An 18,346-nucleotide genomic window follows, 5' to 3' on the forward strand; every position below is an offset into this window, starting at 1 on the left:
CGATTTCCTCACCTATGAAATGGGGCCATGATTCCTCCTGTGTGGACTGGAGTAACACACACTCATCAGATTAGTTTTGTCCCCACCCCCTCCAGCTGTCTGCAGCTGTGGCCAGCACAGAGCCTCCCAATCTCAGTCACATCCCCTCCACTTCCAACACCTAATGGCCACCAAAGACAGCCTAGCCCTTGACACCCCTGCCCAGACCCTCCATCTTTTATCCATTTCTACCCCTCGCCACAGCAAGATACTTCACGTCTTTCAACCTCAATTTCACTGACTGTGTGATGGGTACTTGAGTTCTTGGGAGAAAAGTATTGTAGACTTCTAGGGAACGAAGCCACTACCTTAAGCTGAACCAGGGCAGAGCCCAGATGGGTGGGGCACCAGGAGCCAACCTTACTATACTGGGAAGATAACTTCCTTCTTTAGAAACTAGAAGAATTTCTGCCCACGAAAGCCATCCTGCCCCCAAACATCCCTACCACGAAGAGCAAAACTGCCAGAAAAAGGGATGCATAGGAACTGTGGACAGAGCCCAGGGAACAGGGGTGGAGGAGAGAGAGCGGGAGGGGTTCTGGATCACCTTTATACCCCACCTCCAGGGCAGAAGACCCACAAGCCCAAGGGCAGTTTGAAGATCAACAATCAGCCCATTCCTGGGGGACTGTGGTGCTCCTGAGGCCCCAGCAAGGCTGGAAGAGGGGGATGGGAGCAGGGCCCAGAAGAGCCCAGACAAAGGAGGCAGCAGGGTCTGGGCTTGGGATGCCTACCCGCCCTCACCCCACTCCACCCCCAAAGCCTGGGAACTGGCAGGGCACCCTGGATGGTGACCCAGAAACCTGTCAGCAGCTCCTGCCTGGCACTGCCCACATCGAGCTCCACTGCTTCCGGCAGGAGTCCCTGGCAGCTGCCTGCAGGGCAAGCTTTTGGGTTTTCTCTGCTCACAGGCTCACTCTCTACCCCTAGAGACCTACCCCAGACTCTTCTAAGCTGCCCAGATCCCAGTAGCTGTATTTCCCGCCATCCAGACCTCAGAGATAAGGCGAAGGCGGGGAGAGGTGAGTCGCGGGGAGGGCCCAAGCCTGGTTTTGCCAACAGACTGAAGATGCCCACCACACGGGGCCACTCAGATATTCTAGTCCCAGAGGGAAGGGCCGCCGACCGCCCTAGTGGCTGGAAAGTAATAAAGAAAGTAAGAAAACAAAGAAGCTGGCTACTCAATTCACAGTGAGGACTAGGCCTTAGAGGACTGATGACCCTCAGGATTCGTGAGGTTGGTGAGAGGCCTGGAGGCCGGGTGCAGGGACTAAAGAAGTTTTAAGCCAGGTTGGTGGGGAGGGCAGCCGCTGGGCCCCTCCCCGCCGCCATCTCCTCCAGGCGGGATTCTAGACCAGCAGGCTCGCCCAGCTCTGCCCACCTCCCTCCTCCTCCGCTCTCCAGCCAGTGGCTACCTCCCCTCCCCCACTCCTCTCCCCTCCCCCAGCTACCCACTTCCTCCGCCCCTCCCCCAGCCCCTTTCGCTCTCATTCATCCATCCATTCAGCAAACTTCTGCTGAGCGCCAAGGCCCCCTTAGGCCTGGTGAGAGGCTCGCGGTGTGCAGAAGAACCAAACAAAGCCCTGGAGGATTCCGGCGAATCCCTGGCCTTGTGTGGGCTCCTCCCCCAACCCCCAGCCCACCTCCTCCTCAGCCCAGGCCCCCGCCCTTCGACCTCCACCCTGCTTTCCTTTCCCTGTCGACTCTGGCCCGTGGCCCGTGGGGCTGTGAGTCCACCTCGGCGCCCCATGTGCTTCTGGATCAGACAGGCAGCAGCCCCTCCTGTGCGTTCCCAGTATGGAGACCCCCAAAGTTGCACTCAACCTTAAGAAAAGTTCGGGGTGAGGGTTCAGAGTGGCCTGGAGGGGACAAAGCACTGTGTGACCCGGGGAACATCTCCCATTCAGAGCAGCGTCCCTCTGCAGAGGCAGAAGGAACCAGGCAGGACTCATCCAACCCCCGACCTTAGGCAGGAGGGAGCCTCCCCGCAGCCAGTTATGCAAAACAGTCACTTTTGAAGGCCCCAGGGGTCAGTGTTCCCCTTCCGTGGCCCAGGACATATCCCCCCTTGGAAAGCAGGCAAGGAACAGAGACAAGAGAAACAGAAGTCAAAGACCATATGAGAATCTCCTGAAACCTTAGGGCCTGTTCCCAAATTGTGACATGGGTAGGAGCAGGTGGCTAAAGCCATAGAACATGAGTTCCCAAGTCCCACAGCTGGTTAACGGGCTGACGTGGACATCCAACCCCAGCAGGCATGCGGCTGGGGGAGACAAACCCAGCACAGGGCCTCAAGGACTCCAGAACACACCCCAGCCCACAGAGAACGGGGTCACAGGCCTGCCGTCGCTGCTCTAACACTTCCTTCCACTGGCTCACGTGCACAGGACTTCCACAGGCTGCACAAGATTAAAGTGTGTATTTTCTGGGAATTCCCTGGCAGTCCAGGACTCCGAGCTCCCAATGCTGGGGGCCTGGGTTCCATCCCTGGCTGGGGAACTAAGATCCTTGCAGCACGGCCAAAAAAAAAAGTCTATTTTCAGCCATTCCTGAGTGGGAGGATACAACATGTTTGGGGGCATTTTACCTATAGAGCCTATTCCACTGGACATTGTCAGAAAGTACCTTAGACAAAAGGGAAACTATTTTGTTCCATGTGAAGTGTAAACCTTACACTCTCCCAAAGCACAGTCCGCTGAGCTGCCACCACTGCCCAGACACCAACAAGCAACCCAGCCAGTCTGCCCCAGCCAAAAGGACCAAGACGGTTGTCAGGTGGCTGCCAGCTCCTGCTGACTGAACCTGAGACCAAGGGGAAAAAAACAATTTCCCACAATTGGTGGCAAACTATAAAATCCGAAGGTAATGCCCACTGGAAATGAGTCTGGGCCCAGATCACGTGATAATGATGATGCAGCAATGTTAACCTTCTCAGACAAAAACCAGGTGTCTCTATAAGGTGCAGAAGCCCTGTCCCACTGAGTTTGGGCCACTCTGTCCCTACCACGGTGAACTGCTGGGTTCTTTGCTCTTTTCTTTGCCTTGAAGTTTGGGGACAGATCCCTAAACTGCTGCCCTGTGGCTTGGCCTCTGCTGATAACATTGGCTAATCATTCTTCCTTCAACAACACATTTTGTGAGCTTGAATACTGTGCTAAGTCCTGGGGATACCCAGTGAACACAAAAGATAAAATTTCCTGCCTTCATGGCGCTAGCCTTGCAGTGGGGAGAACCAGCACAAAATGCAATACATATCACTTTTATTGTTCAACAGTTCAATAGAAAAGTTAATTATATAGCGTGTTAGAAACTGGTAAGTGTTACAGGGGGAAAAAAAAGAACATGGTAAAGTGGGTGAGGGACTGTAGGGGGAGATGTGCAGTTTTAAATAGCATGGACAAGTAATATTGAACAGAGAGATCTGAGGCAGTGAGAGGGCAGGCCCTGAGGATATCTAGGGGAAGAGCATGTCAGACAGAGGGAATGACAAATGCAAAGGTCCTGAGGTGAGCTCATGCCTGGCAGGTCTGGGGAACATCGAGGAGGCTGTGTGGCTGAAACAGAGCAACAGGTAGGAGATGAGAGGGATGGAGGGGATGCAGACTGCAGGGCCTTTGTGAGGACATTGTTTTCACTCTGTTTTAGATGGGAGCCCTGGGAGGATTTCTAGCAGAGGAGGGACATGCCTTACGTTTTAGGTAGAAAGAGATTTAATATTTAATGCTGGGAATTAGGTGCTTACAAAACCACTGGAAGAACTGGAGGAGCCAACTCTGGGCTGAGCCTCATGGAACAACACAAACTGAACTGCCTACCTCTATCTTGATCCAGGGGGCAGGAAATCAGGAGGCCCCACCTGCATGGCGGGGCTGTGATCCAGGGGCAGGAGGCCCCTCTGCCACCATTCCTGCCTATAGACCCTCACAAAGCTGGTGACTGGATGACAGATGTTCTGCAGAAAACCCCACATCTCCACAGCCCCCCCTTGCTTCCTCCCTCCAAATTTCACTCTTTCAAAGGGGAACCTAATTCACATCCCAAACTGTAGCTTCAAAGGAGTGAGGAAGATGCCGAATGCCAGACCACCATATCTGTCACAGCCCCAAGCCCACTGTATGTCAACTGTCCTGCTCTCTCCCTCACCTGGTTCCAAGGCCTCCTGGGATGCTCCACCACACCCTGCGCCCCTGCCCTGTGCTCCCCAGGCACCCATCACAGAGGGTACCACACTGATGAAGCCATGTACTGGTCTGTCTCCCCAGGTCACTCAGAGTAAGCCCCCTGATGACAGGGAATGTAGCTACCTTGTTCAAGGCTACATCCCCTATCTTGCCAGGCTGGGAGAAGGAAGCAAGCCTACCCAGTCTGGGAAAAAAAGCAGTGGAGGAAAAAATGGCAGAATCCCAAGCTATTTAACCTCCCTGAGTCTCAGTTTTAACACCTGTAGAATGGGGGCAATAGCATTACTGACCTGGTAGGGGGTTGAGAGATCTGAAAGAACATAAGCATTTAGTACGTGCTCAACTTCCCCTTTTCCTCAGGTTTTTTCCCCAAGATTGGCGAGGAGCTGGGCTTCCCTGGGTTCCAGCCCTGAAGTAGGTAGCTGATGAAGTTCACGGTATCCTGGGGCCATGCAGGGTCGGCTGCTGGCTCTGGGCAGGGGGGCAGAATGGTGCCCGTCTCCTGGGCCGTCCTATTCATTGGAGAGTTTTTCCCTCGAAAGTTGGAAGCAGTAAAGGCCCTCCTCCCTCTCTGGCCCTGCCAGGCTTCCTGGCAGCAGAGCCTGTGGTCAGCAGGGCCCGGAGGATGGATCCTGCCAGATGACTAGATGTACTAGTAGCTGGGTGACTCTCCAGGAGAGTGGTCACTGTGCAGTAGGATGACCCTATATCAGGCTTACCCAGGCCAATCCTGTTGATATGGTCCAGGTCAACCCTAGTTGCAATGAGCCAGGTCAGGTTCACGTTCCTAGTCTAGTCACAACTATTAATAGTACCTCCTTTTGCTCTTAAGTGCTCTGCTTGTCTCTAATAGCTGGGAATACATATCCTATGATCCAGGAATTCCTCTCCTAGGCATGTACCCAACAGAAATTTGTACATCTACTTACCAACACAGACACTAGAACATTCACAACAGCATTATTTGTAATAGCCCCAAACCAGAAACTATCTAAATGTCCTTCAACAGAATGGATATCTAAACTGTGGTACATTCACACCACATAACTATGCAGCAATGAGAATGAACATCCTGCAGCCACATGCAATGATATGAATGAATTGCAGACAAAACGCTGAATAAAGGAAACTAACCCAGAAGAGTACCTAACCTGTGATTCCATCCATACAATGCACCTGAAAGGTGAAACTAGAGGATGCTATTAGAAGTTGGGACGGTGGTGACATAAGGGGAGGCTGGAGATGTTCTGTCTCTTGATCTGTGTGCTGGGGACACTAGGGTGCTCACTTTATGAAAATGCATTGAACTGAACAAAGGATTTGTGCATTTTCTGTATGTATAGTTTTCATCAGTAACAGGTTTACTTTAAAAGGTTTCCTGGTTTGGACAATAGGTTAAATAATTCCTGTTCCTCCTCTGCCCACCTCTTCCTGTCGACCTTCCATGTTAGGCTGGACACACAGAACATCATCACACCTCATCCCCATGCCTCCTGGAAAACCTTGACTAACTCAGTCACTAAATGGAATGACCACACCGGTCTTTTCCTCTACTCTCCTAAGAGCTACAGTTGACTCAAACGCAAGAGATAAACTGATAAGCAAATATATTGACTGCAGAGATGAATCGGAGACACGAATCCCCACAGAATGCTAAGGGACACCCCAACGTACCAAAACCTCCACATTTCCAAGCCATAACTGAGAGATCACTAGGCCCTGCTACTCTACTTAGTAAGGCAGGAAAAGAACTAACATTCACTGGGAAGAATTTCAACAGCCCAAGTGAAAATGAGCTTAACCTTCAGCTGTCCTGAAAAATAAAGTTGACCCGAATTCCCCATTCCCTGGACATTCCTAATGGGTTCACTGAAGTTCACTGGGTTGTCCTTGTGAAAACTGTATAATCCAACTCTGACGTGAGAAAATGCTTCCTGCAGGGAAGACTGGTTCTGATATGGCCGATTCCCCGGACTCCTTCCTCAGGCCTTGCCTAAAGGGGTTGATGCCCCAGGCCTAGAACTGCTCCCTCTCCCAGACTGTTCCCCGGAGGCCACCTACCCAAATCCCATTAAAGCCTGCCCAAGCCCATCTCCTCCAGACTTCCCTGACACCAGCCCCTCCCTGCCACCTCCCATCCTCTCTCCTCCTGTAGCACCCAAGTCTCTCTTAAAGCACCTAACCCCCTAATTCAAGATTCAAGAGTGCAGGGAACTCTTTTTCATTGTTTGTTTCATTCTTTCAATGAAACTCTATTTCATTTCATAGTTTGTTCATTGTTTTACCCTAAGAGTTTGAACTAGTTTTTGGTACACAGTAGGCCTACAATAAATAATGAATGAATGATTGAATGTTTTCTCCTCATGGCACCTCTGCAATTGTTACTAAGCTTTCTCTGGTATGTTCCTGGTGGATTCCTCTAGACATGAAATTCCGAGGCAAGGACTATGTCTTATTCATCTTTATCCCTGTCGTTCACTCTTCTGCTTAATAAATACTTGGAAAAAAAGGAAGTCAATTCGGGGCATTTGCAATCCAGAAAGAATGGAGGTGGGGGTCAGTGGGTAGAGTTATTTGGATTTCAAGGGTGTGGGTGAGGAACAAGCTACTATTGATATGTTTGCCTACAAATTTATGCCTGCCTCCTTCCAGAGGGTTTGAGGTGGCTTACAAAAATACACACACATAATACAAGGTAACAAACAAGTCGGTGAAGAAATCAGGACGAGGGGAAAATAAGAGTAGGAAAAATAAGAACAAGTCGGCTCGTTAGAAGTGGGCCAAAAAGTTGGCCAAGTTTTCCCACAGCCCATTCGCGACGTTAGGCCCTCTCCCTTCCCCACCTCCCCTCCCTCTCAGGGGCCACCACTGGCCTCACAAGGCCAGGGAGAGCTGCCCCGAGCTTAGCTGCGCCCAGGGGAGGGGCCTATAAAGGCCGCCAGCCCCGGAGCCCGCGCCTGGAAGCCTGGGCCGCCTTGGGGAAGGCTATGGGTAGGGGCGTGCGGCTCTGCGTGGGCTCTCCCTGGCCCAGGCGTGGGCGCCCGGGTTGCTGGCAAGGGCCTGTGACCCAGGCTGGTAGGGTAAGGGCCTAAGGGTCGCTCTTCCACTCAACGCTGCAGAGGTTCTCGAGCTAGCAACTCAAGACCCTCCAGACAAACCTACTCGCGGCCTACTACGCGCGCGCTCTGCAGACAGGGCACAAAGATGGAGGGAGCAGCCCGCCTTCCACCCCGCCCCACCCCCCGCTCCAGACAAAGGGGCAGGCCACCCCTCCCCCAGCCTCGCCCTCGCGTTCCCCCTCCACCCTCCTCTCCCTTCAGGCCGCCCTTCGGTGACTTCCTCTCCCCTTCCGGGGCAGCCTGGGGACTTCTCAGAAACTATGTTCCACCTGGGCGCGCGGCGGGGAACCGGCGCGCGGAGGGCGCCCTCTCGGCCCACTCTTAGCCCCGGCTGGCCTTAGGCCCGCGCCCTCCTCTTTGAACCCACAGGATTGGCCCCCAGCGCCTTCCCGCCCTGGCGTCCCCGCCCCCACCCGGCCGAGCACGTGCTGCCCCCGGCCCGAGCGCCCGCCCGGCCCTGCTCCCCACCCCCACCGGAAACATTCCTGAAACATTCCTTAAACTAGGAGGCCCGGCCCCTCTGGTTCCCCACCCCGCCTCCACGCTGGGCTCAGGGTTTTCCTGGCGTCCCCCTCCACCGCCGGCTCGCCCTCTGAGGAGGGGGCTGGGCCGGGGCCTCCAACGGCCAGGGAGGAAGAAGGGGAGCAAGGAAAAACATGAGTCACAGCCGTGTGTCACTGGGCCGCATTGCAATTCCCCGCACCACGGGAGGTGTGGAAGGCCGCCTCAGGGACCAGGGGCGCGGAGGTGAAGGCCCGGCCTGCAGGACGCGCCTGACAGTGCCCTTTCTACTCCCACCGCCCTCCCCGCCATCTTCCCACTTTGGCTTCTTTCTCGTTTGTACAAGTCTTTGTTGCGCCGGGCGTGGCGGGTACGGCGTGCGTAGACCCAGTTCCTGCCCTCAAAGTGCTTCCAGGCAACCACCGGCTAACGCTTTCTTATTTTTATAAAAAGCCAAACCGGAAGGGGTCAGGGTACCAGGAGGGATCGCTGGTCTCCAAAACACCATCCGGGTCACCTAAAGTAATGAACCCTCCCCTCAGGTTTACCTGCAAAGGAGCCAATCGTTTGCCTCGCTTGAAGGCTGCACCGTGATTATGGTTCACTCGGGGCCATTAATAAATTTAAACCCTGGGTTTCACAAGTTTCACGTTTGAATTTCACAAGACCTGCATTTCACCAGTCAGCCACACGCGGGTTGGAACCGAAATGCACATACTGACACCTGTCCGCCCAGGGAAAATCTAGGAGCCGCGTACCTGGGCGAAGGGAGCGGCGGGTAGGCCGCGAAATTCTCCAACCGGCGCGTTTCTCTCCACCCTTGCCGCCCGCACGGACCCCCGCAAGCACCAACACCCGCCCACATCCACGCGCCCCGTGGGCGCCAGGCCCACACACCCGGAAGGCCCCAAGACGTGACTCTCCCGGGGACCCCCCACTCCATGCAGTAAGGACGCCCTCTCCCCCCCCGAAGGACTCCTTGGTGACCCCTCTAAACACCTCCCCACGTCTCCCGGCCGGGACTGTGGGAAGTGGGCCGTGGCCTCTGGTTCCCAGCCCAGGCCTCCCGCGCGCGCCCGCCCCCAGAAGCCCCGCACCACTCGTCCCCCCCCCCAGCACTCAACACCCACCCGCGCGGCGGCGGCGGCGGCTGGCGGGCGGCCGCCCTTTTAAATCCCCGGGCTCATTTGCATGGCCCCGCCCCCCTCAGTGACACGGCTGGCGCGGGCGGGCCCGTCCCCCCTGCCCCTGGGTCGCTCTTTTTAAGCTCCCCTGAGCCGGGGCTGCGCTCCTCTAATTGGGACTCCGAGCCCGGGCTATTTCTGGCCCTGGCGTGGCTCCAAGAAGGCGTGAGTTCGCGGCCCCTCCGGTGGCTCCTTTTTTTTATATCTATCATTTAATTAAATTATTTATTTATTGAGGCCGCGCACGGGCCGTGCCTAGCTTCCTGCCCCTCGCCATCCTTCGGGGGAGGGGGAATATTTTTGTCCCCCCGCCTGGATATGACATATAAATACCCCGCGGGGGCCTGGGCGGCGAGCACGCGGCGGCGGCGGTCTCTGAGCGCCTCTGCTCTCTCTCCCGGTTTCAGATCCGCATTTGCTACCAGCGGCGGCGGCGGCGGAGCCAGGCCGGTCCTCAGCGCCCAGCACCGTCGCTCCCGGCAGCCCGGAGCGCGCACCGCAGGCCGGCGGCCGAGCTCGCGGTGAGTCGTCCCCGGGGCCCGCGGCGGCGGCGGCGGAGGGGGGCGCCCGCGCCCCTGCTGCACGCCGCCCCTCCTGCAAGCCGCCCGGGGCTGCAGCGCGCGCCTCCGGCTTTATTCCCAGGCCGGGGCTGCGCGAGCCGCCGGCGGGGGAGGGCCGCGCGACGCGGGGGCGGGCGGCGGGGCCCGGCGGCGCGGGGAGGGCACCGGCACCCCTTCCCCCGCGCCGCGGGCGCCCTGCGGGGGGCGGGGACCCGGGAAAAGCGCGCGGTGGGGGAGGGGGCGCGCGGCTGCGGCGAGCGCGAGTTGTGCACCCGGCGGAGCCCGGTGCACCTCGCGCGGCCGCCGCTCCCGCCCGAGCCCGAGCCCGGGCCTGGGTTGTGGGGGGCGGGGAGAGGAACGGGCTGCGGCGACAGGGGGGAGTGGGGGGCCGGGTGGCCCCCGCAGCCTGGGGAAGTTCTAGAAGTGAGGAGGATGGGCAGGAACCCCGCAATTCGGCCTTACTCCATCTCGGCCTTTCTCGTGGCGCCCCTCCGCAGATGAGGCCGAATCGCCGGCCTGGGTTTGGGGCTTCACCCCGACCCCCACCTCTGGCCCGGCCCGCCCCTCTTCAGCCCCCAGGGCCCGGCCTGCCTTCCGACCCCACAGACTGGTTTCTCTGTTTTGCTGGGCTCTATTGGAACTAGTCCCTTTGACTCCCCGTTTCAATTTTTTTTTCTGGGGCTTTATTTTGCGGGGAGGGCGCGGACGGAGGTGGCTTTCTTCCTCTCCCCCGCACGCGCCAGGTTTCCTGCCCCAAGGCGGGCTTGGGTGCCCCCTCTGGCAGGAAGTGGGGCTGGGTGCACCCTCGTGCCGGTGCATGCGGTCGGGGTGCACCGGTTTCCCGCGCCTGCGAAAGCGGCCTTCGCCCCTCCCCCCGCGCTCTAGCCCCCAGTCCCGGCGGCCGACCTGCAACCACCGGGCGCAGACACTTGCAGTGTCACCCTGGGCCCCGGGTCTGCAGCAGGGACGACAGGGACTTTACCAGCCCCCAGACGGGTAAGGAAAGTGGCAGGCTAGAAGGGTCGCCAGCAACCCACTCCATCCTGCTCGCCAACTTGCTCTGTGACCTTGGGCAACTCATCAGCCCTCTCTGGGCTACTATTTGGGGGAAAACAAGGTGGTTCCAGGATGATTTCCTGGAGTCATTCCTGCAGATTGCCTCAGCATTTGTGGAGCCCACACTGCGTGCACAGTGTGTGGAGGAGACAGGCTTGAGGCCTGAAAGGGCTTATTACCAATTGAAGGATTGAAGTTGGACCCTTAACGTGGCTTCGCCAAGCCAGGCCTCTCTGATGTTCAGAAACAGGTGGAAAAGACAAGCATTTGTTAGTCTCACCAGAGAGGGCCTCGGGCCTTGCCTTCTCTGGAGTCCTGGATCTGGGGTGGGGGTGAGCAGATTAAAGGGTCCCCAGCAGCAAGAGGTGGGGGGAAACACCAGGGATACCCACCAGGTTCCCCAGGCAGGCTGGCCCAGGCTTTATGGGATTAGGGGCTGGCTTTGCCCAACTGGAACCACCTCTCTGAGGGGGCCTCCAACAAACCTCATGTGAGGTCAGCACTCATTTAGCTGATTAATTGTGATGTTTAGTTTTGAAGGGGGACCTGTGGTGTAATATAAGATTCTAATCACTGCCTGCAATTACAGAGCAGGCCAAGCCACTAATGATGGAGCAGGATAAATCACCAACCACCTTGTTTAAAAGGGTCTTCAAGTCTGAAATATTATAAAATGGAATAATAACCAAAGTCCCGCCGTCTGGAGCATTTCAGTACTTGAGCATCAGGGGCCTCAGGCCCTCTAACGATCACAAGTTTGCAAAAACGGTCTTTCCTCTCATTGGGTTAAAATTGGAAATTGTCTGAATCTGAAAAGGGGAAAGAAAGTCATTTTCAAACGTTCTAGTTCTCATTTTGATCTGGACTGAAGCTTTCTGTTGTTTAAGCGTTTTTAACTTTTACCTGGTTTGATCCTTGCCACAGTCTAGAGAGGTAGGTGAGGCAGGTGCTTTATCATTACCCACATTTTGTAGATTGAGGGGCTTTCAGAAGTGGAGCCACTTGGGCCCACCCTTTGCCAAGGGCAGCCAGGGATTGGTTATGAGGGAGGTGTGGAACCATAGGCCTCCTAGGACACATCTCTATCTGTAACTTGGGGATAATAACGGGGAGGACAGGGATGGGGGTGTGAGGGCCCTCACTGCCCTTTCTCAGCCTCTGGAACAGATTCCCAAATACTCCTTGCAGGGGGTGGGGTTCAGGTAAATTCTATATTAGTAGGGCTGATGAAGCCCAAACAGACCTCTAAGGAGAGGGGAGATGCTAGAAAGTACCAAGGAGCTTTTAGGATCAGCCCTGCTAGGGCTTCAGGGAGTCAGCTAGCATCTGTTACAAGGGCCCCTCTCAGTTGGACAAGTCCCTGACCCTCGTGTAAGGAGGCATCAAAGAGAAAGATCTCATCTGACTCCAGGTGGGTGGGGGCGGGCAAGGGGGAAGAGGAGACTCACCTTTCAGCTTTGGGTTTCTGTTCCTTCTCCCACCTCACCCACTGCAGTTTTAACCCCCTTCACCCTTCTTCCCAAATCGTCCCCATCTTTGAACCCCCAAAGCTTTTACCCAGGGAGAGAGCAGCGGAAAGAACTGGTGGGGCTCTGGCAGATGGGCAGTACCGTGGACGAGGTGGGCCGGGGATTGATGTCTATGGCTGCCAGATGCCCAGGGCTCATTCTCTGCTTACCTTTCCTCCCTTGTTCCCTGCGAGCTACCCAGGCTTGGTTTTCTCTTGAAGAAAAGGGGCAGCTTGGTGGAGGGAGGGGGCCCTGGCAGTGTGAGGACCCCCGTCTCACCCACACTGTTGCCAGGGCGGCCTTACCCACAGCCAGGACTGGGCTGGCTAGGCTCTTGGGCCCAGGCCCTGTGGGGCTGGCAGGACGACAAAGAGCCGTTCTGAAGAGGAGATAAGAAGCTGATTAGGGCCAACGGCCCAGCCCCGCCCTGTGGCTGCAAGCTGGGCTGGGCAGATGCCCCCATTGGCCCAGGTGGGAATCGTGGGGACCCCTGGGAGCAGGCAGTTTCCTGCCGGGCATTTGGAAGGTGGGAGTGGTGAGGGGGTAAGGAGATGGCTAAAGCAAGAGGTTTTGTTTAAAACAACTTTTCCTGCCTCCCAGCATCCCAGCCGTCGTTCCTCCACCTGCTCTGCCGACAAGGGAAGATGAGCGAGTCGAGCTCGAAGTCCAGCCAGCCCTTGGCCTCCAAGCAGGAAAAGGACGGCACTGAGAAGCGAGGGCGGGGCAGGCCGCGCAAGCAGCCTCCGGTGAGTCCCGGGACGGCGCTGGTAGGGAGTCAGGTGGGTGTCCCAACCTTTGCCTTGGTTTACCTTTGGGCTAGGGAGGTGCCAGGCATCTTGGCAGGTGAAAACAGTACTGCAGGGCTCAGCGTCATTCCTGTACACGTGTGTTCTCCCCACACACCCATGCATCCCTGGTGCCTGAGAGCCTGGGAGAGAAGTGCAGCCCGAGGGAGCCCTGAGCCCAAGCCCGAAAGTCCAAGCCAGAAGTGACCCTGTTGTCACGCAGGCCAGTCAGTGCTTATACACAGTGGTAAACCACCCACCCTTTATTTCCAGTCCATCGTGGACCAGTGCATTTATGAAACAGTAAAGATGAGGTATAGAAATGTGAACATTTACATAATGTAAGCCCAGTGTTTTTTGTTATTATATTCACTGCACATGATAGTACTTTGTTAATTTACTGTGAAGATTTCTAAATACTTACCGTATGTTTCTGTAGTTTCTCATCACAGGACAGTAACAGTTTCTGGGCCAGCACCTGTTCACGGGCTTCCTTGAGTGGCCCTGGATTGGGCTTTGCCCCAGCTCTGTAAAAGGAAATGGAAGCCCAAGAAGCTTAAAATGTTGGGGAGTTGGTGGCAGAGTGACTGAGAGCCCTGGTTCTGTCCCTCACAAAGATCCCGTGGGTTAAAAGGCCAGCCTGGCACTGTGGGCACCCCAGGGAGTTTGGCCAATCATGCTGTGGGGACCACCTGTTACATGGCAGAGATCTTAGTTTCTCTCACAGAGGGGCAGGTATCCCCACGTAAGGGGCAGCTGTTGGTGAAGCCCCATTACTTCCCTTTCTTGGGGCAGAGGAGAGGAAAGCAGTTGAGGTCGATCCTTGTTCTTTACACGTCAGGCAGCTTGTGTCCACCGGGCCCTGGGTGTCACCCTCCATCTGTAGGTGGAGAGGCCTGTATTGATTCAGGATCCATGAGGAGTCTTGACGGGTGGTGGAATTCACCTGCCTCTTTCAGAGCCCACAGTTTGTGTGTGGGGAGCTCATCCTCTTAGTCTCGTTCCCTAGGCCCACCCCTGCCGCCTGTTAGCTTGTGGTCAGTGGGGGTGTCAGAGAACGGGTGTTGGGTTACTGGACCATGAAGAGCCCCCAGGCAGCCGTCTTGGGAAACCATAGCTGATGTGCCTTTGCTGCCCAGCTTCTATGCATTATGTAGCAGTTTTTTATTCTGTCTCGGGCTTATTAAAATTTCAGCGGCGCCAACGGACAGGGATCTCTGGGGTTCTGAGATCTGAACATAACTCCTTCTCCCTAGGACGCAGCCTGAAGGGAGTCTGGTTTGCAGGTAGAGGCTGTAGGTTCCCTCTAGGGGGAAGGGGGATCCTTTCCCCTCTTCTGCATCATCTGAGGGGGTGGGCAATGATCACAGCCCAGTGCTGGACACTTGTACATTTTTCATTTAGTTTTTGTGACACTCTGCAAGGTAAGTCTTGTCACCATTTACAGATGAGGGAAACTGAGGCTCAAGCATTAAGTGTCTTGCCCAAGATCTTAGAGCTAGTCAGTGGCCGAGCTGGCATGTGGACAGAGCTGCCTAAGAGTGTCTTTCTGCCCCCATGACACCCTTCCCAGAGGCCTTCTGGCCTCTTGTCATTTTGTTGTCATAGGGAAGCAAGGGGAGAGACTTCGCAAAAGATATTCAGACGGAGAACCTGAATCCCAAGGGCTGCCTGCTATGATTCCTGTGGATTCCAGAGTTGGGGGATGGCTTGCAGACTTAATTCTGCTGGGCTGGGGCAGAGGGCTCTGTCCTGAAAAGGGTGGGACAGGTGGCTTCTGTGTCCCTGACTGCCCCATCTGTTTTTGCAGAAGGAGCCCAGCGAAGTGCCAACACCTAAGAGACCTCGGGGCCGACCGAAGGGGAGCAAAAACAAGGGCGCTGCCAAGACCCGGGTGAGGCTTGAGGAGGGCCCTCTCCCCACAACAGCAGCTATAGGAGGTCTGGGAAAGGGCTGGCTTGTCCTCATTCTTGGCACCCTCTTTTTCTCTGGCATATGGGGGATGATGTGTCTTTGCTAATTGAAGAGAGTGGGGCAATGACTGAGGTCTCACTTCTGGAGCGTTTGTTCTGCCCAGGACAATGGGGACATCGAGTCAGATGTCCCACAGCTTTCCTGGTCTGGAGAGAGGCGAGTTGGGAGGAGCGAAGGGGCAGCTCCTGGGCTGAGAATGTCACCTTTTCTCCCGGAGGCCCCCTGGCTCCTGAGGGAGTGGGGAGAAGCAGGGAAGGCCAGATCTACAGTGGCATCAGCCTTTCAGAGAAGTTGTTTTGTTTTTTATTTTATTTTTTCTAAGACACGACTCATATCCTCTGAGTCATGGGTGGAGGAGGGAGTGGGGGGCGTGTGTGTATGTTGGGGTTGGGGGGGTAGTGTGGCTGGCCAGTCATCACCAGCTGGACTCGGGTGGGCCTGCTGGGCTGAGAGTCCTGGGCTGCCCCGAGCAGAGGAAGGTAGTTCTGCCCCTCCCTGCCCTCCCTCACCATCCAGGGCACTGGTCATTGGGTGAGCACTGTCAGGAACATCTTTGACTTAGTGGATCTTTTCTCTGACCGTCTAGAAAACCACCACAACTCCAGGGAGGAAACCAAGGGGCAGACCCAAAAAACTGGTAGGTGAACAGGTGGCGGCAGCTTGGCTTTTCTGGGGAGGCTGTTAAGAGTGAGAGATGCCCCATCCTATGCCCACATAGGAACATGGCTCTCCCTGACCCGCAGGGCCAGGAATGGTGAGACTTCATGTTTTACCAGGCCCGGAGAGGGGAAGGGATTCGTCCAGAGCTCAGGGTTCCTGGCACCCAGCCCAGGGCTTTTAAAGGGCTGTGTCCATGAGAAGTGAGGGGTCCCAGGTACAAACCAGACCAGACTCCCTGTACTGCCCTACTGGGGGTGGTCCCTGTCTCTCCCTCCTCTGCTTCTAGAACAGACTCAGAACTTCTAGGGTGAACTTGGAGGTCAGCTACTAGTGTTTCTTCTCTTCCTCCGCCATTATAGAAATGAGGACGAAGGGAGGTTTAAGGAACAGCAAAGGAGCTCAGGCCTGGGCGGGCGGGCGAGGGGGGTCACGTTGGGTGGGGGTTGAGGTGCGATGCCCCAGGGAGCTCCCTCCTCAGGGAGGTGCCGTCCATCTCTAGGCCCCAATAGCTGGTAATGGAAGTAGGCAGGTTGAGCCAGGAGATGCCTCCAGGGGGTCCACTGCAGTGAGGGCTCTCCCAGCCCTTTACTGTCCCCAACCTGTCTTCCCTGAGGCGTTCATTCCTCGAGCGTGAGCCGAGCCACCACCGGGTGAGGGGGGCTCGGGGTGCTGGCTGGGCCCCAGGAGTGAGTAACAGGAAACAAGTTGTTTTGGAGTTTGTGCCTGGCACGGGGGCCCCGTGTGGTGTCCCGACATTCCCGCCCAGTGAGTGAGCCCCGGCGGCACACACTTCCCCTTCCTCCCCGCCCTGGCCTGGGGTCAGCCTGTGGCCACCGCTCCGCAGCCCAGCAGCTGCCCCTGCAGGCCAAGGTCACTCGGTTCCCCTGCACCCACCAGGGGGGCTCATGCAGCCTCCAGCCACCCCTTCCCTCCTCATTTCCTCTCCCTGGCTGCCTCCTCTCCTCCCCCGCCCGAGAACCAGTCACTTCCTCGCTTCCTCGAGCTCAGTGGTGCCCTGATCTCTGCCAGGTTACCCCTGCCATGGGCCTGGGGGCCAAGGGGCCTGGCTCTGTGTGAGAGCAGCATGTGTGTGGTTTTTTTTCCCTCCCTTTAAATTCTTCCTTTTTTATGAATGAAACTGGGCCGTGGAGGTTGCTGAGTCACCCACACACTCAGCCCTGACTCATCCCCCTTCTGGAGAGCCAGGGAGTGCGGGGAGGGGTTGGGGGCGAGCTTGGCCCCTGGGGGGTGGCGGAGGAGGGGGGCAGGCCTGGCATTCCTGCTGATGGCCCTGCCCACCCTGCAGGAGAAGGAGGAAGAGGAGGGCATCTCGCAGGAGTCCTCAGAGGAGGAGCAGTGACCGTGCCGTGCCGCCCGCTCCCTCACCGAGGAGCAGTTTCCTTCTGGGACTGGACAGCTCCGCTCCGCTCCCACCGCCCCCACCCCTTCCCCCAGGCTCTCGTGTCACCGCCACCCACCTGCGCCCTCACAACCACACTACACAGCACACCAGCCGCCGCCGCAGGGCCCCCGGGGCCCGAGTCGGGAGCAGTTTCCTTTGATTTCAGGTCCCAGCGACCCCTGACCCACGCGCCTGACTTCCCATTTAGCTGCTCCCGCGCTGCTGCATCCCCACTCCCTCAGTGTGGGGACCTTGCTGGCTGGGTTCTTGGTTTCGGGGTCCCTTCTAATCCCCGACTCTTCCCTCTGGCTTCCCATTAAGGGGCCTGGGAGGGCTCCCCTGGCCTTAAAAAGGGGCGCAAGCCCCATCTCATTCTGACATGCCCCACTCCCACTGTACTATTGGCAGCAGGTGTGGCCACTGGAGAGGGGTGATTGGCCTCAGATGCCCCCGACCAAGCTGTGTCTCACCAGGGGTGGCTCACACCCCCTTTGCTTCCTTCCCACCTTGCCTAGTCCCTGCAGGAGGTTGGGCCGCCCCCTTGGGGGCACAGGAAGGCAGGCAAGAGGGGTTTAAGTTTAAGCCCCCTCCCCGCTCTAAGCAGGCTCCAACCTACCTTGCCCTCACCCTGGAATCCAGTGCAGTGGTGAAAATGCAGAGTCACCTTTATCCAGGTGAGGCCCAGGAGGCCTGCCTGGGCTCCCGGTGGCAGGCTAGAGCCATTCCCTGTCCCTGTCTGCTTCCACTCTAGACCTGGGTTTCCCTTCCTTCCCTCACTCGGGGCACTAATAACAAGGAGCTAGCCTTGCCCACTCCCACCCTCTGCTCCTCCCCACCCCCCAAGGTTCTGGTTCCATCTTCCCTCTGTTCACAAACTACCTCTGGACAGTTGTGTTGTTTTTTGTTCAATGTTTCATTCTTAGACATCCATCATTGCTGCTGCTACCAGCGCCAAATGTTCATCCTCATTGCCTCCTGTTCTGCCCACATTCCCCTCCTCCAAGATGCTCTTAGGGGAAGGGGCCTGGGGCAAAGCAGGCTGGGTTACCGACTACCCCAGTCCCAGGGAAGGTGGGGCCCTGCCCCTAGGATGCTGCAGCAGAGTAAGGAGGGGGGCCTGTGTTGACTGTCGGGTGTAGGGGCCACCTTCTCCCCCTGTTCTGTCAGGGAGGAGGTAGCCATTATTTGTCCCAGCCTGGGGCCCCCCCCCTCTGGTTTCCTATTTGCAGTTACTTGAATAAAAAAAATATCCTTTTCTGGACTGAGTCTTTCTGTGATGGGTGCCTGGAATAGGGAAGGGTGGACAAACCAAGGGTCTAGTGGGTGGGGGAGGAAGAAGAAAAAGCATTGGTGTCAGCTCCAGGGAAGGTAACTTAA

At 56.7% G+C, this 18,346-nt stretch overlaps 1 protein-coding gene and 1 long non-coding RNA gene across 6 annotated transcripts in view; one reads left to right on the forward strand and one right to left on the reverse strand.

Moving 5' to 3' along the window:
• LOC131763832 (uncharacterized) overlaps positions 1-13,456 on the reverse strand; it is a 31,490-nt gene extending 18,034 nt beyond the window's left edge. Inside the window, exon 1 of one of the 2 annotated variants that reach the window (XR_010835052.1) lies at positions 13,358-13,456. This is a non-coding gene — a long non-coding RNA (uncharacterized lncRNA). Of the gene's footprint in view, positions 1-9,357; positions 9,540-13,357 lie in introns of those variants that run through there. The other variant, XR_010835053.1, reaches the window with a different exon arrangement.
• On the forward strand, positions 8,614-18,230 carry HMGA1 (high mobility group AT-hook 1). 4 transcript variants are annotated; one of them, XM_059076474.2, is made up of 6 exons: positions 8,614-9,189; positions 9,432-9,545; positions 12,749-12,927; positions 14,744-14,827; positions 15,494-15,544; positions 16,874-18,230. In XM_059076474.2, the coding sequence occupies exons 3-6, from the start codon at positions 12,793-12,795 to the stop codon at positions 16,925-16,927; spliced, it is 324 nt and encodes a 107-aa protein (XP_058932457.1). In that variant the 5' UTR covers positions 8,614-9,189; positions 9,432-9,545; positions 12,749-12,792; the 3' UTR covers positions 16,928-18,230. The 4 variants fall into 4 exon arrangements, with proteins under 4 accessions (XP_058932457.1, XP_058932460.1, XP_066862152.1 ...); XM_059076477.2 differs by having other exon boundaries at positions 9,040-9,189; positions 12,749-12,894; XM_067006051.1 differs by lacking the exon at positions 15,494-15,544 and having other exon boundaries at positions 9,069-9,189.
• Positions 18,231-18,346: the final 116 nt, after the last annotated feature.

This window comes from Kogia breviceps, chromosome 10 (assembly GCF_026419965.1).
Source record: "Kogia breviceps isolate mKogBre1 chromosome 10, mKogBre1 haplotype 1, whole genome shotgun sequence".
NCBI lineage: Eukaryota > Metazoa > Chordata > Mammalia > Artiodactyla > Physeteridae > Kogia > Kogia breviceps.